The sequence below is a fragment of the Nuphar pumila genome, chromosome 3 (assembly GCF_984573655.1).
Source record: "Nuphar pumila chromosome 3, dmNupPumi1.hap1.1, whole genome shotgun sequence".
NCBI lineage: Eukaryota > Viridiplantae > Streptophyta > Magnoliopsida > Nymphaeales > Nymphaeaceae > Nuphar > Nuphar pumila.
In genome coordinates this window covers 115,430,649-115,455,256 of record NC_143251.1, presented here as the reverse complement: position 1 = coordinate 115,455,256, position 24,608 = coordinate 115,430,649, and the positions used below count along the sequence as shown (strand labels likewise).

General features: G+C 41.4%; 1 protein-coding gene across 1 annotated transcript; it reads right to left on the bottom strand.

Annotated features, from left to right (window-relative positions):
* Window positions 1-5,481: 5,481 nt before the first annotated feature.
* LOC149843387 (uncharacterized) lies at window positions 5,482-10,551 on the bottom strand. The gene is made up of 5 exons (XM_089999755.1): window positions 10,212-10,551; window positions 9,930-10,007; window positions 8,581-8,680; window positions 8,009-8,151; window positions 5,482-5,838 (listed from the first exon to the last, which is right to left on the bottom strand). Exons 1-5 carry the CDS (start codon window positions 10,533-10,535, stop codon window positions 5,629-5,631), a joined length of 855 nt encoding a protein of 284 aa, XP_089855881.1. The 5' UTR covers window positions 10,536-10,551; the 3' UTR covers window positions 5,482-5,628.
* Window positions 10,552-24,608: the final 14,057 nt, after the last annotated feature.

Here is a 24,608-nt window from a genome sequence, read left to right as displayed (position 1 = left end):
ATTTAAATTTTGTAGAGTTGACTTCGAGGACAAGGCCCTCAAGGGCTAGTCATTTTGAACTTTTAACTTTTGACTTGGATTTGGATTTTGATTTAGATTTGGACTTGGATTTAGATTTGAATTTGGACTTGGATTTGGTTTTTGTTTTGAATTCGAATTTGGCCTGGCCTGACCATGTTTGGTTCGGTTCGGTGTGATCTGGTATTGGTCTTGGATTTACTTTGACAAATCTTTTTATTACTTATTTTGGACAGTTTAGTACTTCATAAAAACCTCTTTAAAAGCTTTTATTTTCCAAAACAGTTTTGTGGTTGACTAGGGTAGTCAAAGGTCATTTGCAACCTAATTAGGGAGAGATACCTAGCATTAAAGCTAGCCTCAACATCCCTGGTCATGTTGAGATGGTAGTGGATGCATGAAGCTCGTTGTGAGTGGTTTTTTGGGCCTTAAATGGGTGCACGCCACCTGCTTAGCTTTTATGGACCCATGAAAACTGTCCTCTAGACCATTCTGTTGGGGTCTATATAAACTTCAACTACCTTATTTCAGTCCATTGGCGAGCTTAGCTCTTTTCCACTCTCTCTTCTCCGTGCTCTCCCTCTCTCACTCAATTTTCTGTGAAGCTCTTTAGGGTAGTGTCGTGGTGGCCAATCTACCTAGTGATGCATGTGTGGTGCATGCTTGGTTGTATTCCAAAAGCGAGGTTGTGTTCAACCTTATTGTGCTCGGGTTCAACCCTGGTGGAGTAACTATCACTTCTAAGAAAGCGTCATTGTTGTGCGCCTCTAACCTTTGGTACCACCTATTACAATGACATTCCAACAAACGTCAGATGGGTAGAATGCCCGGCATTGGTCTCGGGCTTGCCAGTGGGGGTGCGATCAGTGCGTCTTGTTCAACACTTTATAAAGCGTCTGAATAGGACACACTTTGTCCTGTACTGAACGTTGTGTGCCATACGTATCAAATGCGGGACAGAGCCCAAGCATGGACCGGTTGGTCCCCGCATGGGTGTGTCCTGTGTATCAAACACACCCTAAGTCGGCTTGTTTTTTCCAAACAGCATTGGGTCAATGTCCTCAAAAGACTACCCGTGGGTGGCATATGCTTGAAGGAAGATGAAGGGATGCTATCTTGCATGCTCATGTTAGGTTGCCTGCAACACGCTGAAATTCTCTCAAATCAAATGTGTGCAGTCTCCAACTCAATGTAATCTAATGGCTTACAAGCTATCGAAAATGGCAGTAATTGGTAAATCTCGCATTATAAAGAATAAGCCACCCAAATGATTTCCTTTTTTTCAAAATTGCTTCCCTCATGTACGAGGCATACTCCAGTCACAGTGTTCAGGGGCCAACACTTTTATAAGTGTTTGTCCCTTTCAGTAGAGAGGAAAGGTCCCCATTCTTAATAGGGGTTGCCCCCCCCCCCCCCCCCCCCCCCCCCCCCTTTTTTTTTAATAGAGAGCAGCCACTACATGGCTCCCTTGGTTGGGCAGAACAGAACACCTTATAAAGTGTTCTGCTCCGAACACTGGATCCCCTTCCTTCATGTAGTGGTAGGGTTCTTCCTAGGGGTGTCAATGGGTCGGGTTTTGTTCAGACCCAGGTGAAACCAGATTTGAACCCGATTTTCGGGTATAGTATCGGGTCCGGATTCGAGTCTAATCGGGTCCACTATAAGAAACACTATACCCAGACCCAATAAGAACTACATGAACCATACCTGGTAAAGCCATATTTTTTTATCATTTTTACATTGAAAAATGAGGGTCTTAATCGGAACTCGGGTCGTGTCCGAGTCTGGTATAAAATTTTACAAACTATACTTGGGTCCATGTATTAATCGAACTTTTAGGTCCGGACCCTGGTCTTAATCGAGTCTTCTTATTTATCACCATACCCGAACCCTATAGGGTTTGGTTCAGGTCAGGTTTGGGTAAACCAGGCCCGTTGACACCCCTAGTTCTGCCTAACCCTAGCTTGCTTAACTAAAAAAGCAAAAGATGCCTAAAATCCCATGTTGGGTGGCATGTCAAATCTCAAAAATGTTCACTTTGGACAAGCAACACCAAAAACCAAGTTTGAAGCCATGTCAGTCTCATGCATTTGTTTGGTCGAATATGACGTGCTATGTCACATGTACACAATAAAAAGGACATGAGATGCAGTAAAATTATGCAGCTTTTTTCCATTAAGGGGCGTGTTTGGATTCATGAAATTGGGTGGAATTGGAGTCCAAATCTATCATAGTTCCTTCTTTTGTTTTTGAATAAATAATTTTGATTAGGGATGGCAGTGGACATCAGCCTCCATCCCTGCCCCGTCTCAAAATTCTGCCCTCCATCCCCGCCTCCATTCCCGCACGGGTTTTGATTTTAACCTCCATCTTTGTTTCATGTCCTTCATCCCTGGTCCAAACGGGATGAGGTGGGGCTGGGCCCCGTTTCTCCCCGTTCCACTACCATCCCTAAAGGCATTTTAGTTATTTTACTAACGGAGATCGAGGATGGGGCGAGGTGGGGGAAAGCATAAGTCCATTCCCACCTCCATCTCCCCACGGGTTTTGATTTTAACCTTCATCTTTGTTTCATGTCCTCCATCCCCGGTCCAAACAGGATGAGGTGGAGCTGGGCCCCGTTTCTCCCCGTTCCACTACCATCCCTAAGGCATTTTTGTTATTTTACTAACGGAGATCGGGGATGAGGCGAGGTGGGTGAAAGCATAAGTCCATTCCCACCTCCATCCCCGCATGGGTTTTGATTTTAATCCTCATCCCTGCCTCCATCCCCGGTCCAAATGGGGGCAAAGCGGGCAGGGCCCTGTTTTCCCCTGGTCTACTGCCATCCCTAATTTTGATACAACTAGATTTCAATTCCACTCTATTTTTCAAATCCAAACACACACTAAAAACAGTATATAAGGAGACACAACATAGGTGAAATTGGAGTCTCTGAGATGGATGATGATATATTGCAACTGAAGCGGTAGAGTAGCGCCATCTTTAACTGAGAGGTCTCAAGTTTGAACCAAAAACCACCAGGGGCCAACCCCAGTTTGGCTTTCAAATAGAAAGAAAGTAAAAACAAAAATCATTTATTTTTTTTAATATTGTGGACAATCGATCCCTAGTCATCATTTATCACTACACCTGAAAATATGGTTCTTGGGGAATCCAAATTTTGAGAATTCTTACCGCTATCTCCTTAGGTTGGTAGGTGGTAATGAGAAGAATGTTAAAGTGTTCTTTTGGAAAATATAATAAATAAAATTATTTATTTATTTAAATATTTATAAAAAAAATTATATATATAACGTGACCCACCACGTCACCAAGTTGACCTGGCAGAGTGATGAGTCAACCCTTGCCAAGTGGATTGCCTAAGTCACTTGATCTGGCTTTATAAACGCACACGCATATTGCAACACCATTAGTTTAGTTTGGTTTGGAGTACAGATCCCATCATTTGATATAGGATGGGTTACATCCTACATTAAATCCTAACCGTCCAATCAATGGTTAGGGTTGATCCACATTTTCACCTGGATGTGGACTGATCTTAGACATCCAGATGCTTCAGCTGGATGCCTAGAATCAACATAGGATGAAAAATCATTCCATGTCAAAGGATGGGATGGCATTGTGGCCGTTACCATACTTGGTAACTAAGGGCTTGTTTGATTCCCTGTCCCAAATCACGCTGAGAACAAGGTGATGAAGCAAACCTTGGATGCAGCAGATGCACAGAATGCTTCGGCTGCCTCTTTATTCCACCGTTATTTTAGTTCGCCCCCCTGTTACAAAAAGAATAAGGATGGGACGAACGATGTAATAAAAAATGAGCAGGCGTCGGAATTACCCCCAACCCCCTCTCATTTTGCCCCCTCCCATCCACCGGACAGCCAGAGCCCACTTATTGACAAGAATTGCTCGTTCATATCGATTTACTCTACTTCGGATGTAGTTTTCATCTCTGCGTTGTTCTCCCGTTTCCATCACCACCATCATTCTCAAATAATGAGAGGACCACCCGTTGCCTTTTGATTTAGCTCTTGTTGGTGCCTTCCCAATCAGAGTTTTGTCTGAATTTTGGAGAGAATCATTGGGTTTTGGATTGTTGGGGGTAGCTTAAAATGGGTTTCCAACATTGGGTAGGACTAGGTTTTCTAGGGTTTTCATTCATTTATTATTTTTTTTTTTGTTTGAAAGGCAAGCTGGGGTTAGGCAGACCCCACCAGTTATTATTCAACTTACCACTGGGGTTTGAACCCCGTTGGTGGGCCTGCATTTATTATTGCCCTTTAACTCAGTTAAATCACAAGTCAAATTAAAACAGTGACCATCATCATTAAGAGTTCAAATTGTTTACTTTCTCTTTTTTTTTCTTGAGGATGAATGGGTACTTTTCAATTTTCAAGGGACAATACAAGATACCAAAAGGAAATCAAGTTTTTCAAGATGACAGATGTTGATTGAGGTCCCTATTTGACTGTTATCAGAAAAAGTTTGGCCTATATCTGGAATTTTGGAAAAGTATGACCCATTTTTTGGAATTAGATGCAAAAGGTTGGCCCCTAACCGACCTTTCAATTCATAGATGTGGATCTCGGACCTATGAATAAGGATATTCCCGATACTCACAAAGAAAAAAGCAAGTGACTTAGACAAAAAGAAAAATGACTTGGACAAAAAGAAATGAAGTGACTTAAACAAATCTTGTTTGTCTATAACCTTAGACCAATCAATCGAATGTTGATTAATACGTAATCGATCGAACACTACTTGAAAACGGTTCTTCTGTTCAGAAACGAAATGCTCCAAATGCTCCTGAAAATTCTTGCTCCCATTGGACCATTTGTATTTATATGCATTAGGATCCCGATTCATGGATCTCTCGATTCGAGAAATAAGAGGATCGAACCATTTCTTCTGACTCTTTTTCACATTCGATAAATGTTGGTTGATCATATATTTCATTATAGTTATATGATTCAGAGTATCATTTCCTATTTGATCCCTTTGAATTCCATATTCGAAGTTGCGATCGGATCTATTCATTAAAGAGAATCTATTCAATAGATTTCTTATGTACCCATAGGTGCTATATTGGATTTGAATCAGATTTCGGATCAATCTATATTGATTGACTGCCTCCATTATGTTGTTGCTAGCAAATACCACTATTTTTTGTTTTGGATCTTCCAAACCATTCCTGCAGGAGATCCGGACCCATTTTTTCTGATCCTTCGATAAAAAGATTCATTCTTTATGTAATTTTCCCTTTATAAAGGTGCTTCATGTTTTCGCTTAACAATTGTTTCCATGTTTCCAAGATGTTAGCAAAAGCTAATGATAGACTCAGTCTGAGAAAGCAAACAGAAGTATCATCTTAAAAATGTTATGCACTATCTGAACTAATATACACATTCCTTCAGAACTTATGAAGAGATTACTTTCTGAACTAGCAAAAAGCATACTAAGTTGCAAGATTAAATTCCATTGTTCCATTACTTTCTAAAAGAAGCTCATATCAACAGTTTTTATGTTTTACAGAACCTGTGAAGAGACATCCATGCGCATAGAAAATAAAGAGAGACATGTACATTGGCGAGCAGGATTCTGGGTATCTTAGTCGACCTTGTGCAAGTTGTGAAGGATGTATAGTGAAGCAGACGACAAGAAAATGCAGAAGGCATAACTTAAGAGATCCACGCCAGTAGCTATGGTCACCATTTTGCTCCTCTCAAACATCTTAACTAAGAGAATCATGACAATAACATGCCCTACTTTTGTCTTTAATTCGTCAAGTGAACTGATTTTCATCCACTGCGGTCGCTCCTGCATGCATGTAGTAGCCATTGATCGAAGTTCAAATGTGGCCTTCAACCATTATAAACAATGTGTGTAGACACGCTCGCAGGCATAAGTATAAGTTTGTGGATGTTCACGTGTGTCCCAAGAGGGGGTGGGGCAGAAGAAGATCTATATTGAGAATACTATATAAAAAGAGAGAAAGATTGAGGAAACTTTCGTTTAAAATGAAAATTTTCACAAACAAAGATACTTCAATAATTTTTATAATAGTATCACAATATATTGTAAAATGCCAGCCCTTTTATATTAAGATAAAATACCTCTATTGTCAACCTTAATGAAATATGTTGCTAATATAAAGATGTGAGATATTTGTGCCTATGATGCATGTGCGTGCAGCCATGAATATACACCCTAATCACAATCTATCAACTACAAGTGATATAAAACAATAAATGACATGATAAAACTAGCTAACAAAAGCATTCTATTAGCAACATATTGGAAGCCTTTGTAAACATATCAATGATGATCCTTGAGCCCTCAAAGGTCAGGTTCCCACATTTGACTTATCATTTCAGGAATAAAATGTTTTGATCAATCTCAATATATTTGAATCCCATGATGAACAGTATTGAAATTGCACCATGATTATTACAATGACATCAAAATTGCACTAAGATTATCATTTGGACATTGATTGCCAAGGGCAATAGAAAGTTCCAGATACATGAGATCTTAGCTGCAGTGTAAATGAATATCCTTAGCCCAGTCCACATTTAAACATGTCAAATGAATATTAAACCTTATGAAAGAAAGATCCCTAGCCCAGTCCACATCTAAACATGTCAAATGAATATTAAACCTTATGAAAGAAAGACCATATCGCCGACCCCAACTGTTTTGAGATGAAGGCGTAGTTGTTGTTGTATGAAAGAAAGACCATAGACATTAAATCATATGTAGTTCAATGGGATGACCGTGGGTACAGACCTTATGAAAGAAAGACCATAGACATTAAATCATATGTAGTTCAATGGGTCGACCATGGGTACAGATTGGTCATCGTTTCTTGATATTTAGGAAGGTAATGGACAGTGGAAGGGATCCATACAAGCTTATCTCCAACCAAAAGAAAATAAAGCCAAAGTGTGTGTCCGGGAGAAGAATAAGAGCTAGTATCAAAATAACAGGTTATTAATGGAGAAAATAAGCATATAAAGCTACAAAAAAGACTCGATAAGTACAACTCAAAAATCTGAGAAGAAAACTCTCTGTAATGATGCCATCACCAAAAAGTATGATGCATGAAACCACCATTGTTTTCAAAAAGTACCGATACCATAAGAATTTTCTGGAGATCTAGTGGCATCTCTACTTGACAATGCAGAAAAAATACATGACCTCATCTTACATGTTTTAGTCACCAAACTAATGTATCATAATGCTTGGATTTTAGTACTTTGCCTTGCAAATTGCAATAGTTCCTAAATGAACTTGTTTAGATATGAATACATACCTAGGTAAGATATTTTTATACCATTTTTTTCATACCACTAAATAAGTCATATTTCACTAACATCTTCAATGACTAGGTTATTTCATTGTTCAAGATTGCAAAAAATGACAAAAGGAAAAAGAAAGGAGAAAGGTGCAAACTGCAAAGGAAATACCTGTAACTACAACCTATTAGAATTGGCCCATTATTTATAACATTTTTCTTGTTATGTAGCATTTTAATTTCTTGTCAACATTTATACCATGTATTTTTTAAATGAAGATTTTAGTTTCTCAATTCAACAACGTGCATTTTGCTACTAGTGTATTTCCCTTCAATTACTCCATCAAGGTTGTATTGACATTGTGAGGACATGTAATCCCAGTATTTGCACAGAACCAGTTCAGAAAATTGGTCCTTAGGTGTAAGGGTTTCATTTCACAGTTCCTGAATACACCTTGTCTCCAAACTCTTAAAGAAGAGCCTACTTTAATCTTTGTCAGGAAAAAGTGACTTCCTAATCCCAGTGAAACACTTAGGGATATTATAATGAGTTCTTACCAAATCATGGATCCATTTGAAAAAGTGTACATAATACAGATTGTAAGAGAGTAAACAGAGGCTATTTAAGAATTAGATGGAAAGAAGAAAGTCTGAAGATGAATCATGCATAACCTTTTACATTAAGGTTTATACCTTCAAGGCAAACATTCCAAACAATGAAGAACCTTTCAGAGCACGGTCATGAGCGGCAGGCACATCAGGAGAATCATTACTGATGAAAAGGCCATATAGTCCCATACCAAATATCAACATCACAGTGCCAGCAAGGTAAACATCTACAAAGAGAAAAACGTAAGCCATACATGAAGGAGACTCTTATTCAAATAGAAAAATAAATCAGAAGTATAAAAAGCATGAATAGGATGAATAAGAAAAGAATTCCAGTAATAGATGCATTGACAAATCCAGGCTACACATGGTTTATGAGAAATAAAGTGTATGGTAATTGGAACAGAATACATGAAGAAAGATAGGTAAAAAGAAAATGATTAAATAAAGTTTAGGATATGAGTTCCTTTAATTATCAGTCCATTCAGCAACTTGTAAATAATAGCAATGAAAACAACATCTTTTTATATACCACTATTGCTATATCCTATGGTCTATCAAGCATAGAAATCACATGTTGCTTCAACAATTTCAACAAGACAATAGTAAAATAAGTACAACTTTTACAGAAAGCAAATTTTCTTAAGGATTTTCACCTATGGCTTCAACTAAGCGAATGACCATCTGGCCAGAATGAATTCCTTTCACACAGCTATTGAAATAAATCTTGTAGGCATCAACAATATGAACACAACCCTGAGAAAGAAAAAAAAGGAATGTAGCTAGTCAACGTACAGTAGAATGAACAAGGACACCAGACAAGTAAACAACAGGAAATGAACGTGTTGTAACTTTTTTTGACTTGATCTGTGGCCTATCTGGCCTTTACATGAAACCACATTAGAGCATTCAGACAAAAATCTTATGGTCATAACACTACTAGAAAACAAGTGCAAAATATTATGGTCATACTCAGTGTGACAAATATTGCGAGATTTACCAAAATCTCGCGAGAAATTGCCTGAAAGTTTAAAACGGCAATTTCTCGGGAAATTTTCAAAATATCGCGAGATTTATGAAAAAAACACAAATACCGCAATTTAAGTGAGATATTTACATTTTAAACGGCTATTTATCATGAAAAAAGCATATATATTTATTTTTAAATATTTTTTATTAATATTTTATTATAAAAAATATTTTATATATTTTAATTTATTTTTTTATTGCTGAGATTTTGCCGAAAAAAAACATGAGATTTATGAAAAAATTTCAATTTCTCGCGACTTTTTTAAAAGCCAGATTTTGCCGATAAAAATGTTTGTCACTATGGTCATACTCAATAAAAAACACATGCTCCTGGAACCTAAGCATGTTGCAAGTGGACATATTATAACCTCGATGATTTTCTTCTTGCAAAGCACTCAATCAATTAATGATTACCAAATTCAAGTTGAGACAGGTTTTAGGAATTCATGATATAAAATGCCAAAAATATCGCTTGATATGAAACCCATTCTGAGTGAAAAATATTATGTTGGTTAATGTATATGAAACACAGGCATGATTTCACATCCGCATGAACTATATCTACGGCAGCCGGGGCAGATGGAAAATTTTCCCTGGAACATCAGCCTGGAAACCAATCTGGTCTTCAAGATACCAACACTATATGCAGTCGGTTCTACTTGTATTATGCAGCTTCTCGGAAGTAGCACTTTTGACAAAGATAATGACACCATTCATTCTGCGGTTACCATTGCATTCATACCAAACATGACACCAAAGCAGAAGGTAGTGATTCCTTATTGATACAAATAGCAGGCTTTATATTGAACATTGAATCTACTTATCTAGCATGCTGCCATTCAATAAGATAGACTACTAAACATGATCAATTTTTCTTTAACCCAGATTCCTAGCATTAAATCCAAAACGTAGATAAAAAAATTTGTAATCTACTATTTGTATCTCAACACAAAGAGAGTGGAAGAGGGTGAATTACATTCAGAAAGCAGAGCACCGAACCGGCCAAGGAACCACCAACAGCCAAGAGTGCAAAGAATCGGAAGTCGAATATCACCTGAAGAAAAAGTCGCATATTCTAAATGATATTGTTAACAAGAAATGACCATCCAACAATCTTAATCCCAAAAACTCAAAAAGAATCAAAACCCAAAAAGGAATAGCATAAAAAGAATTTGAATTCCTTTCGAGTTCCGAGAACATCAATTGCAACAAAAGAGGACACCAACTAGACAAAACGAAAGAAGGGAAGAGAACGTACCCGCTCTACGATCGATTCAGCAGAACCACGGGACCGAGCGACGATGTTGGGGTCTCGGATTCCGATAGAGGAAGAGGGGGAATAGCTGAAACTCAGCTCGGATTGTTGTTGTTGGTGGTGGTGATGAGCTGCAGAGGGGGGAGAGAAGGGGGATTCGACGGTGGTGGGGAGAGGGGAGGAGTCTTGGTCCTTTTGAGAGCAGCGGACTCTTCGCCTCTTCGAGACCGAAGGCGTAAGTATCGACCGGAGGAGAGGGAAGGGCGCCGAAAAGAGAGAAAAAGCAGCAGGATGAAGAAGAAGAGAACTCATGCCCATCAACGCCATGAGAGAGGAGAGAGAGAGAGAGAGTGTGTGAGAGAGTTGGCCACTAGGCTTTAACGAGTGATGGCGGGTTGGAGGATAGGGCCCACAGATGTTATGCTGTGAGCCCCACTTGAAAGGGGACCCAACCTGCCCACATGGTCCAGCCCATTTAGGGGGGTGTTTGGTTGACTGGCAGCGCTGGACAAGGACACCATGAATTGTCCTGTTCGCTTCTGTCTTTGTCCAAGGCTACTTTTTTGTTTTTTCTTTTTTTGCGGTGTCCAAGGGTGTCTTGTCCTCCCCTGTTGCAGCGGAGAGGACGGGACTCCGTCGGGCACCAAAAAGCATCCCTGAAGAACACACGGGGATGCGATATCCCCCGTGTGTGCATGTTCAACATTTGTGCGGGTGTGTGGTCCTCACGCAATGCATGGACAGCGGACACAGAGCCTGGGTTTGTGTTTTGGCACTGCCGCACCGTAAAACTCAGACCTGGGTCAGCCTGGCTCCATCCATGGTTTGCACCTTACAAAACAGCAGGAAGCCCTCCAGCTGCCTTTCGCCTGGATCGGGGTGGGCTCATGGACCCAGCCAAGCGCTTGGCTTGACCAGGCCTCGACTCATTGACCAGCCAGCCGGACCAGATCGACCGTTGGCGAACCCTATCTGAATGATTTGTTTTACAAAGCTATATAAGACAAATCATTCATACTAGTTTAGCATAGTTCAGAAGCCCATATGAACTAAAATATATTCGATTTTTTTATGAGAAAAAATAAGGCTTTTAGAACCGTTTATAAGGGCTTCCAAATTACTATCTTAGATGCTGAAAGCAAATGAAGCCAAAAATTGCTTTATGGGTCGCAGGATTTAGCCAATCATGCATGCTTGTATTGGCTTATCTTGGGTGAGAACGGTTTCCTTTCCCCTTCATTTAGCCATCTGAGTTTTTTATATTAAAAAATAATAAATGTGTAATAACAAAGTTACATGTTGGTTTTATATTTGTGTTCATGGTACTTTTGCTCATGTTTTATATTGCTTTTTACATTTTTTTTTTCATTTTTCTCACTTCACACCCGTATCCTGCTTCTGGCTTCATACTACTTTTCAACACTCGCTTCTCTGCTTGTGTTTCATGCATCGGTTTTCATATCTATTTTGTTTACTGATAATTGAAGAAATGTGTCTTTTTTTTATGACGAAAGAACCCTTAATGAGAACAGGGTCACTTAATACCCACCTCCTTGCAAGGTAAAACTCTGGGTTGAGGGCACGACCACCCAGCCTTAAGGGAGCCAACAAGGATAAAGCAAAGGAAATGTTCATTAAAGCTGAAGCCAAATTGGCACAAGGGTTTGGATCACCGCTGCAAGGGTTTTGCACACTTGACCAGGAAGTCAGTTTAAGGCGTTGGTCGCAGGTATGCAGAAGAAAGAATTTAGACAAGGGCAATTGAATAGGTAATTTAGAGTGTTGTTGGACTTTGGATCTGCAAGGACTAAGACGATTTAGGCAAGCTCTTTGTTTCTGTACATGGGATAGATATTAATTCTCTCCTTGCTGCCTTAAATAGTTTAGCCTTGCTGAAAAGTAAGGGTATGTTTGATGACTTGTCCAGGGTTGACGGAACAAAACATTGGTTCTGTTTTTTTTGTAACAACTGTTCTAAGTCCAATGTTTGTTTGAACCGTACTCAGATGTTATGTTCCAAATGTCTGTTGCTTGATGATGATGTGCGAACAACTTAGACAGTAATGGATAATGAGTCAAATTACTTCATTTTGAATTGTATGACCCGATCCATCCATCATTTTACATGTTTTAACAAGTTTATTATGTTTTTTTGCCCGAATATAAATCAAATTATAAAATTGTGTCTAACTATTGAGCCCATCAATCATATCACTCATATGTACACAGTTCGCATTACAACCATCATTAACATATAACGTACAGGAATACATCAGAATGAACGCTACAAGAATGCACAAATTCCAGACCAAAATCATCAATCCAAGTTAGTCACAATAGCCCCCCTCCCAACATGCATTAACTAAGCCAAATACATACTCTGCAACATGAAACAAAGTGAAGCCCACTTTTCCCTTCAAGCTTAACGCCAGAAAATGAATTACAAACACCAAAAAAAGTTACAAATTTCCCAAAACTTTGCTCCTCCCAAAACTCAAATCATTAAATTCCTGCAACCTCAAAAACACAAGCCTAAAGAAACCAGAAATCATCAATACAACAACTTCAGTAGCACCTTGTGACAATAGCATCCTCAACAGGTGCAATGGAAACTTGATCAGTAGCACCTTGTGACAGTGTAGCATAAGGAACCAAAAATCATCAATATAACAACTCGCATCAAGCTGAAAGAAAAACACAATCAACATGAAATGAAATAAAAGCAAACAAAGTGCATGAAAGCAGAGAAGAAGAAGTGTATAGCAGCAAAAAACACTGAAATATGTGGCTCCTAATCCCAATCCTCTAGCAAAGCCACTCTTATATCCAAGCCTTTGAACTACTTTCAGTGCAGAAGAATAGGACTGTAACGTAATATGTGGCTCCTAATCCCAATCCTCTAGCAAAAGTTCAATGACATAGATAGGCTTAGGCCAATTATTGATCTTTTCTTTTTTAAGGATCCTGCACAACGACATCATGCACAAGTAGGTCTGAGAAACAAGCCAAGCTGCTGATTGCCCAACTCATGTTTGGCTTGTAAAGAACTCATTCAAATTCATAAAATAACCTCAGCATGGAAGCTGAACATGACCAGCAGGTGTTCCGCTCAGCTCAGCTCATATAATTAACCTCGTTAAATGGTAATATATATATATATATATATATATATATATATATATATATATTAGATATATTTTACATCATATAATATGTTGTAAAACAAATGATCAAAGTATTTGGTTTTGCAAGCTATAGGTTTAAAGATAAGATTTTATTGCTTTCATCTCTCAATCAACATATTTTTTTGAAACCCCATTAATTCTAGCTCTAAAACAATTGTAAACAAGCCAGCTCGAGCTCAGGTTGTTTAGCTCTTTATGGTCTCCAAATTGGCTTGACTGTAACAAACAACAACCGCTGTTGAGCTCCAATGTGCTTGTGGGTTAAAAAAAAAATCTAACCTCCTTCATTTTTTCTTTTTGATAGGCATGTTGGGGGATTATCTGTGTGGGATTTAAACCCAAGACGCTTCAGTTATGATACTAAGACCTAGCCATCCAGCTATCTAATTTGACCCCTAGTCTCTTTCATTTTTTCCTATGAACTTACTGATTATTTTGCTTGATTGAATTGGTTGAGGTTGTCATTTGGTTACAACCTGGGACTCAACAGAATTAACTCACAAGCTCGGTGCATCAGTCAGATCAACTTGGAATAACTCAGCACACACACACACACACACAATTCCGCACATTGTCCCTTAATTGATTTTAGATTACCTGTCTCTCCCACAGGCCATTCTAATTCCTAGAGTACAGCACAAAAAAGAAGACAAGCTAGAAAATAGGTCACCCTTTAACAACAATTTCAAGTGCAGTATGACATGAAGCTAAGGGACAGTGATCCAGTTCAGTCCCCCACCACTTGACGTTCCTATTGCCCATCTGCAAAGCAAAGTACAGCAGCACACCCATGAATGTAGTCCCTGCATCAAGTGCAGCCGACAGCGCATAGTTGTAGCGCTGCCACCACCTCTTTCGGTACCGAAAAATAAAGAAATTGAATACGGTGCTAGTGATCAACTAGCTATCAATGTTGGTCGGCATTGCCGGTGGAATGTTAGCGAATCCATAATTTATAACAAGAATGTTTATCAATGGGATCCATTTCTTCTCTGGGAATAACTACTTTCAGATAGAGAATTTCATTCTCCAAAACTAACAAAAACAGAAGGGAATTTGTCTATTGTGTATTGATTTTGTGTGTACCTGCTCAGAAATGTTTCCTGCTTCAGACAGAGACAGAGAATCTTGGCTCTTGGTGGAAAGCTTGGCGAGCGTAATTGTGTGAATAGCGCCGATGATGGAAATCAAAGGGACTACCGCAAGAGTCACGAACACAAGCTGCCATACTGCCGTAAACCTGATAACGGACCTGAAGACGAAGGTCGCCATATAGTGAATGAAATTCCCCAACTGCAAAGCAAAAAAAAACAGAGCACCTTAGATTCAAAAACTTCAAGTTGCAATCTTTTTTTTCGCTCTTTCTTTTCTCATTGTACCATCAAAAAAGTGACAAAAGGGCATTGAAGACTATATGAACAGATCGACGCCCATGAATTTCTTCATCTCTTCTTTCTGTAAACCAAAAAGGAACTCTATCACAATCGAGAGAGAGAGTTGGATTGAATGTAGAGCAGGATCGACCCAGATTCATACAGCTTGACCATGGCAGTGAACCGGGACCAGGACCTGCACGATGGGATCGAGGATCGGACCCAAGCAGTGGATCTGATCCAGTTTCAATCGGTACCGAGACGCCCCAGATCATTGCATACCTACTCCATACGAGCACAGACCCGAACGCCCCAGATCCAATAGCAAACAAAATTTGTCTTGGGTCTGAGACCGGACCCGAGACCCGGATCCAACTGAAGTCTTTAAATACTCGGTTGCATGCAGACAATTGAATTCTGAAAAGTTTCTCTGTTAGTTTTAGCTTCAGCTTTAGCCGCATGTTCCTTATGGTTTTTCCATTTCTTGTCATTTCAATCTTTCAGTCTACTTAGTATTATTAGATTGTAAGAACTGCCATTTCATTTAATACATTGTTGTTCAGATTCATTGATCTTAGCTTATTCTCTTCAACCAGACTATTGGGGAGCTTATTCTCTTCAACCAGACTATTGGGTTATCAAATATTGCACGGTCGTGCCTTGAAAGGGGCATCCACAACAATCCACCAGCAGTACAGTGTCGATCCCCCTCACTGCACCACAGCCTTCAGCATCGGCATCCACGTGTGACAATTGTTATCTTCCTCTCGCTGCATCAAAGTGGTATCAGAGCACAGTCTTCCTCCTTCGTCAGCAACATGGCTCAAGAGGCGAGGAACGATCATGTGAGTGAAAAAGAGCGGGAGGAAATTGACAACGAAGATCCGATGTTGTGTATGATGACCAAAATGCAAGAAAACATGTTGCGTATGAACAAAGAAGTTGCGGGAATATCCAAACGGCTGGACAGGATTGAAGGTTGACTCATCACCCTAGAGTCGCCAGCGGAGCCGCACACGACGTCAATATCAAAAATGGGTACGGGCATGGGCAACGATGTAGTCAATCTCATCAATATTGTCGTGATCGACCTCACCCAACTGAGTCGTGAGTCTGTCGTGCAACCGAAAGGCGCCGAGGAAGACTTGCACAATGACGTTGGTCGTGCGACATTTCCGCTGACGGTACCGTTTCTGAACCTTGTCCTGGTAGCAGCGAATAACCAGATCGACAACACTTTCCAGTCGAACATGCGGGTCATCATAAGGCCTTCTGACGCCAGCCTGAGTGTGCAAGCCTGGCATCGACCCCCAACATAGGGATGTAGGCCAGGCATGGCCTGCAGGGTTCGAATGAGACGCGGGGCTAGGCTGCAGGCGCGCCTACGTCGGCTTGAGTCAGAGCTGACCTAACAACCCTCCCGCCACGCGTGCCTGGTGGGTCGGTCGCAGCTCACCAACACGTCGGGGGGTGTGGACCCTTGTGGGTCAGACCGAACCCGGTAGGCTCCGGTCAGGAGCCAGTTTTATTAGGTCCTAGACCCGGATCCAAGGGACCATCCTTTGGGTCCCATGGGGCAGGTCCGGGCCCCGAAACCCATTACCCGACCTACCCAGTTGGGTTTGGTTCACGGTTCACCCCGAATCAGACCCAACCCACTATGTTTGAACCCTAAAATGGATCCAATGTCGATCCAAACCCCTATCAGACCCGGACGGAGCTCCAGTTTGAATTTGAGTCGGGTCAAAACTAGATCCATCCTGTTATGGATCAAGGATCGAGTTCAAACCAGGCCTTCTCACACCACAACTCGATCCATGATCTCACCTACACCATTCTGGGTCCGACGAATAGTTTAGGACTTGACCTGATCTAGATCCAATTGGGTGTATCATCCCATATTACACCAACCAAACCCAGTACCCACACCAGACCCAATCAATTAACCCATCCCCGATCTAGAACCCAGTACCATACCCGACTCACCACCCCTACCCTAACCCAACCCATAACCCAAACCCATATTATCTCGTTCCTACCCACCTAGAGCCTGAGACCCGACCAACCCTTCCCCCTTTAGCAGGACCCCCTATCATATCGGTGCCACAACGCCGGCCACAAATTGTTCCCACCCATGGGCAAGCCAGACTGAGGCAGTTCCCAGTAGCCGCCATGCAGATTCAGCAGAGGCCGGTGCGACCCGAGCGTCGACCACCCGTCATTGGAGTTCGTCAGCATTAGTATCCAGACGAGCAGTACCGTGGAGAAGGAGATGAGATTGTGATGGATGATAACACTTTTTGGAATGAGTACCCCGCAGGAATGGTGGAGACCCGTGAGCAGAGAGCACCAGAGCACCCCTCCACATACGGAGTGAAGCTAGACCTTCCAAAGTTCGCAAGATGATTCCATGCTGAGCAGTTCTTCGATTGGTCCTATGTCATATAATTTTTCTTCAACTACCACACTGTAGCTGAGCATCGTCGTGTTTCTCTAGCATCCACCAGGTTGAGGAGCCTAGCACAGACATGGTGGGTTGAGCTACAGAGATCAAGAGAACGGCAGAGACTAGAGCGCATCCAGACATGGGAGGAGATGCAAATGTTGATGCAATCCAAGTTCGTGCCGTCGGACCATGCTGAGAGAACCTACAAGAAGTACCTGACCCTGCGTCAAGGAACCCGCACTGTGGTGAAGTACACTGCTGAGTTTCATCGTCTATCCCTGCGAGTGCAGATCAAGGAGACCACCCGCCAATAGGTCACGAGGTATATTTCTGGTCTCTGTCCTACTATTTCTGATGATTTCAGTTGTGTCACAGTCGAGTCATTAGAACAGGCAAGCAGTTATTCCATGAATATGGAGGACAAGTTAAAAAGGAGGCAGGAATATTGGACCTTCCGTAGTGACCAATCCAGTCAGCCCAAGTCGAGTTTTCCAACCAGAGGAGCGAGCTCCCCTAGGAAAGAAGACTCAAAGTCCACCCCTAGAGTAGACCCTAGCAAACCCAACCAGTTTGGACTCGCATATAATACCAGATTCAAAGTCAAACCAAGTGAGTCTGCCATTCGTTATTTTAGGTGTCAAGAGTTAGGACATGTCGCGTCCAAGTGTCCCACCGTGAACAAGAACGCCCATCTCATCGAGGGTATAGTTGAGTCAGCATCCGACAGTGAGGGTGAGTCATTGGTTGAGGGAGAAGATGAGAGGGAAGTCGTAGAGTTTGACGGTAATGTCGAAAACTTATTGTCCATCCTTCATGTTTTGACCACACCCCGAGAGTCGACCCCAGCAAAATGGTTGTAGAATAACATTTTTAGAACCTGGTGCAACTGTGAGGGGCATACGTGTGATGTCATCATTGATACTGGGGCGTGCGAGAATATGGTGTCCAAGAGTGTCGTGTCTACCTTGAACCTAAAAACAGAGAAATTGTCCCAACCTTATAAGATGGCATGGTTCAAGAAGAAAAATGAGGTCCCTATCACCCAACGTTGTCTAGTTCAGTTTTTCATGGGGGGAGCATTACCACAATGAGGTGTGGTGTGATGTAGTCCCTATGAGCGCGTGTTATATCCTTTTGGGACGTCCCTGGCAGTTTCACCGCATGACCATTCATGATGGCCGTAGGAACACATACTCCTTTATTTTTAAGGGTCATAAGATAGTCCTTCTCCCCATCAAGGAGACCGGTTTTCCCACCGTGGATAAGCCTGAGCGAGTTCTCCGGCTCGCAGGCCTATCCTATCAGTCTTTCTTAAGCCATTGTCGGGAGGATGGTTATTGTTATGCCCTGGTAGCTAAGTCGTCAATAAGTATGTCTCTGCCCGTTCTCGTGGGCGTCACGTCCCTTATTGAGGACTTTTGCGACATTATGCCAAACGACCTCCCAGATGGCCTACCTTCCACGCAGGTGGTGTAGCATGCTATTGAATTTGTTCTAGGGTCGAGTCTTCCTAACCTCCCCGCGTATCGCATGAACCCATCTGAGCATGTCGAGTTGTTGAGGCAGGTTCAGGAGCTACTGCAAAAGGGATTTATCCGCGAGAGCGTGAGCCCTTGTGCAGTACCCGCCCTGCTCACTCCTAAGAAAGATGGGTCCATGTGCATGTGTGTTGATAGTCAAGCGATCAATCGCATCACTATCAAATATCGTTTTCTCACTCCTCGTTTGGATGATATGTTTGATATGTTGGTTGATGCCTCTATTTTCTCCAAAATTGATTTAAAAAAGTGGGTACCACCAAATCTGTATCCAGAAGGGGGATGAGTGAAAAATGACATTCAAGACATGTGATGGATTGTATGAGTGGTTAGTCATGCCGTTGGAGTTATCTAATGCCCCAAGTACTTTCATGAATATGATGACCCAAGTGTTGCATCCTTGTATAGAGAAGTTTGTCGTTGTATACTTTGATGATATTTTGGTTTGTAGCTCATCTTTGTCTGATCATTTGAGTCACTTGCGTCGGGTCTTAGAGATTTTAAGGAGGGAAAAATTGTATGTCAATGCCAAAAAGTGTGAGTTTATGACGTCAAGTGTCATGTTCTTGGGTTTTATTGTGTCGTCTTATGGAGTGAAGGCAGATCCTGCGAAAGTCCATGCGATTATTGATTGGCTTACCCCAAAGACTATAGGAGAGACCCGTAGTTTTCGCGGGTTAGCCACTTTTTACCGACGTTTTGTGAGAAACTTCAACACCTTCATGGCCCCTATCACGAAGTGCCTAAAGGGTACTAGTTTTCATTGGACGTCTGCGGCGGGAAAGGCCTTTACGCTCATCAAAGAGAAAATGACTAGTGTCTCTGTCTTAGCCCTTCCTGATTTTAGCGCAGTCTTTGAGGTTGAGTATGATGCCTCTAAAGTGGAAATTGGTGTAGTCTTGAGTCAGAACCGCAAACTCGTTGCTTTCTTTAGTGAAAAGCTGACTCAAGCCAAGTTCCAATATTCCACTTATGATGTCGAGTTTTATGCTGTGGTTAAAGCCCTTCGCTATTGGAGGCATTATCTTATTTATAAGGAGTTTGTCTTGTACACGGATCATGAGGCATTGAAATATCTGAATAGTCAAAAGAAGTTGAGTGCTCGTCATGCCAAGTGGGTCAGTTTCTTACAAGAGTACACATTCACAATTCACGACCAATCTGGTACTCTGAACAAGGTAGCTGACGCTCTTAGCAGGAAGAACAGACTTTTGATGACTATGTCAATACATGTCATTGGGTTTGAGCAGTACAAGGAGTTGTACCTGACGGACCCTGATTTCCAGCAAGTCTGGGAAGGGTGCCCCTCCTCTGATCTCATAGTCAACCAACGATTTAGTATACATAACGATTACCTCTTTCGTGGTAACAAGTTATGTGTGCCTGTATTCTCTCTTAGACTCCAGTTGATTTCCGAGTTACATGAAGGGGGATTAGCTGGGCATTTTGGACATGATAAGACATTCGCCCTGTTAGATGAACACTACTTTTGTCCCAAAATATGCAAAGATGTTATCAAGTTCGTTTAAAGTTATCGTGTGTGTCAAGTGTTCAAGGGTCGACGTCAGAACAGTGGATTGTATACGCCGTTGCCCATCCCTGAGCGTCCCTGGGAACATGTGTCCATGGATTTTATTGTAGGTCTTCCAAGAACTCTGCATCGTTTTGATTCCATTCTAGTCATTGTTGACCAATTTTCCAAAATGACTATTTTTATCCTATGTAAGCGAACCACTGATGCCTGTTAGTAGCTTCATATTACTTCAAGGACGTGGTCTGCTTTTATGGATTGCCACACACGATTATCTCAGATCGTGACACACATTTTATGAGCCATTTTTGAAAATTGTTATGGGCCTTATTGAAAACCAAGCTCCAGTTCAGTAGTGCTTACCACCCACAAACCGATGGCCAAACTGAAGTAGTGAACTGTACTCTAGGAAACCTGTTAAGGAGTCTAGTGGGGGAGAATGTCAAAACATGGGATCTAGTCTTGCTGCAAGCCGAGTTCGCCTACAACAGTTCCATCAATCGGTTCATGGGCAAGTCTCCTTTTCAGGTGGTTTATGGTCGGTCACCCACCCATGTAGTAGACCTAGCACTTGCATCCAGTATCCCAGCCCCAGATGAATTTGATGTCATCAAGTACTTGTGATATCCACCGACAGGTCCGAGCCAAACTTGTGGAAAGCTACGAAGCCTACAAAGCTTTTGTAGACCAAGGTCGTCGAGATGTCCAGTTTCAAGTCGGTCAGTTAGTATGGGTTTACTTGCGTCCTGAGCGTTTTTCAGTGAGTACTTATTGCAAGTTGAGTCCTAAGAAGTATGGCCCTTTTAAGATTCTTCGACGATTGGGCCCGAATGCTTACCTCCTTGAACTGCCCGAAGATTGACACATTTCGCCTATCTTCAATGTGTCTGATCTATATGCTTACTATGGAGACAACAAGTCGTCAGAGCCGACTTCTTCCCAACCGGGGGAGAATGATGCAGAGCAGAATCGACCCAGATCCATACAGCTTGACCATGGCAGGGAACCGAACCTGCACGATGGGATTGAGGATTGGACCCAAGTAGTGGATCTGATCCAATTCCAGTCGGTACCAAGATGCCCCAGAACCCTGCGTACCTACTCCAGACAAGCACAGACCCATACGCCCCATATCCAATAGCAAACAAAATTTGTCTCGGGTCTGGGACTGGACCCAAGACCCGAATCCAGTTGAAGTCTTTAAATACTCATCCTAGGGTTGTGTGCATACGATTGAATTCTGAAAGTTTCTCTATTATTTTTGGCTTTAGTCGCACATTCCTTGTAGTTTTTCTATTTCTTCTGTCATTTCAATCTTTCTGTCTAATTTCTTTTATATTAGTCTTTGTTATTGATTCATTGATCCGAGCTTATTCTCTTGAACGAGACTATTGGGTTATCAAATATTGCACAGTCGTGCCTTGAAAGGGCATCCAGAGCAATCCACTAGCAGTACAGTGTCGATCCCCCTCACTGCACCACAGCCTTCAGCATCAGCATCCACGTGTGACAGTTGTTATCCCCCTCTCGCTGCATCAAGATCCCTCTCTGCAAAACCCTAACTCTAATTTTCCAACGGAGAGAAGAGAGATGGAGAGAAAGAGGGAGAAGATTCACAAGAAAATGAAGGGAACGACGGAAAAGGGAGCGCTGGGAAAAACGGGAAAAAAGATCCTCGCCTCCCCCTTCGCCGGCCGTCCATGACCTTATTCTCCTCCTCTAACCGCTGTCCTCGCCTCCCCCTCTGCCGGCCATAGCCGCACCCGTCGATGTTTTTTTTTCATCTTTGCCCAATCCCTGTTATTTTCGTAACCGGAGGTATGTGGAACATGAATAACGCTAAATAATGGACACGGCAGACGGCGTTCCGTGCATCCGCCTCATCCCACGTTTTGTTAAAAAATGTGCCATCAAACATACCCTAAACCTCCACTCAACGGCCCGTCTATACATGTGATGCATGGAACTCCAAAAGGAACGGTAACAGACTTTATTTTCAAAGACGTGTGTTGAATTTTCAAAATGGTGCATTTTTGTAAAAACCATTTGGACTTTGTGTATGAGGCCATCTTAGCCATAACGCATATGTGAGCCATAGTTCACACATGCCAACATAAGGTATCTAAGTTGAAGGACATCAAGAGTTTCATCACCCTGGTGCATGTCCCTTGCCCTAAGGCCCAAGCAGCATGTCAATCAAAAACGGCTGAATCCGTGCTCCATAAGGTGCGAGACATTAAAAAGAAAAAGGAAAAAAAACACCCTTAAGCATCAATCACTGTTATGAGAGACACAATCAAACGTGGAACAAGACTTTGAATGACCAATATAGAAGAAGGATTTATCTCTCTTGTCATAAGCCAGACCCCAGTAAATAAATCTGTGATGCAAGGGTCTTCGTTTATATTTAATTGCAAATCTTACCATCCCAACACAAAGATATATATATATATATATATATATATATATATATATATATATATATATATATATATATATATATATATATATATATATATATATATATATATATATATATATATATATATATATATATAAGCAACCCTTAATATTAGAGACCTAGCGGCGCTGACTTTGCATGTCATACTTACGATCACTGTGCTGGTGGGCTTACATAGACACCTGCTGACTATGGAAAATCCCCTTAGCATTCACATTCTGCCGAGTCTTAACCTTGTATGATGACAGTAGTTAAGCAAAAGTCCTAATCCTTGGTGAAGGACCCCAGCCTGTTTTTACGGCGAAAAGATCAGGTGCAATATGATTGCACCAATATTTGTGTATTAAGCACTTGATCACCCTCCATCTTGGGGATCAGGTGCTTAATGCACAAATTTTGTGCCATGTGATTGCATCCGATCCTGACTCATTCTTATGTAAGGCCATACCGGGTGGTAAAAGCACCCTATAAAATTGATGCAACATCGGGCTGAACTGAGATCACAAGGGAATCTATCTAACCATGTCTACCACTGAATTATTTGAAAATTTCTACCACTGTCTAGAAAAAACAAAGGTAACAAAATTTAAATAAACTGAAAATTAAATGACAAATATCTCAATCTTCCATGCTATCAAGCTCTGGACCTCTCATCCATTTATAGATGAAAAGAACTTAATCCTGATGAGTCTAGGCTTTTTATTTTGATAAACACAAATTATGAAAGCATCCTAATCTGATAAAACGGTCAATCTTAGATTTCCATTTGGATTTGTTACATAAATCCAATACTCATAAAAGACTCGAACAGTAAAAATCCACAATAAAAGATATATATCCATAATGATCCAACAAGACAAAACAAAAATCCGCTCCTACATAAAAAACAAAGCTGCTGTTAAAGTCCCTCAACACTTGATGCTATCAAAGTGCTAAAGTTGCCAATAATAGGAGAGTTAGGCTTGTTTTGGAATTGCCACCATAGAAATGGGGAAGATCTTCTGTTACGTGCATGGAATAGTAAAAAGCTTGATAATTTTTAGGAATTGTGGTTTTTTATATAACTGGGAAGAAACCACCTCTTTGATTTGAACATCCTGTTTCGGTGTCTTAATATAAAACTTCATGGGTACTTTCCCACCCACCAGGAATGGTTTCTTGTTGGCTTCATTTTTGCAGCAAAGAGTCGCATCATGGGTGTTTTTCGGTACCCTTCACCTTGGATGCTTTATAGGCTGGAGAAATCATTTTCTCCATTCGGCAAAAGTTAAAAACAGAAACAATTTTTTTAAATTTATAACCCGAAGAAACTGCACCTGGCTTGAAGACCTGATTGTAGCTCAATCTGCCATACCTAAGGTCGTCGCTCCGGCAGCATAAAACTCCAAGGCTAGGACCCTTGCCCCTGGGGCCTATGCTACGCATTGGCATGCACAGAGAGGCAACGCCCATGAGAATCCAACCTTGACTGCCAGTCTAACAGCTAAGACAATTGGTCACGTAATGTTTTTTTTCTTTTACACAGAGAAACCTGGCCCACCCTCCCAACAAGGCCTATGTTGAGCTTCAGCTTATGCAAAGGGGTAACACCAGCAAAAATTGAACTCCGACAGATCGTCTGACAATCAAGGGTCGCTCCAACTACGCTAACCCCTTTGGGGCGCGAAAGACTTCTTTAGCTAAAACCCATCAAACAGAACTCCATTTTTTTAATTGCCAAGCCCTATTAGTCACACACAGTCAACTGTCTAAGAACACCCGAATGCACTCAAACCATCTTAAAGCACCTGAATGCCCAAAGGTTGTTGAGTTTTATACGCCATGAACTAGCGCAAAACAAACTCTTTTTGTTGGTGCACATGACAA

Coding starts and splice junctions, on each gene's coding strand:
- LOC149843387 (XM_089999755.1), bottom strand. CDS start 10,535: ATGGCGTTGATGGGCATGAGTTCTCTTCTTCTTCATCCTGCTGCTTTT. Junction 10,008..10,211: donor CTGAATCGATCGTAGAGCGG/GTACGTTCTCTT, acceptor CTTTTTCTTCAG/GTGATATTCGACTTCCGATT. Junction 5,839..8,008: donor TTGGAATGTTTGCCTTGAAG/GTATAAACCTTA, acceptor ACATGCATGCAG/GAGCGACCGCAGTGGATGAA.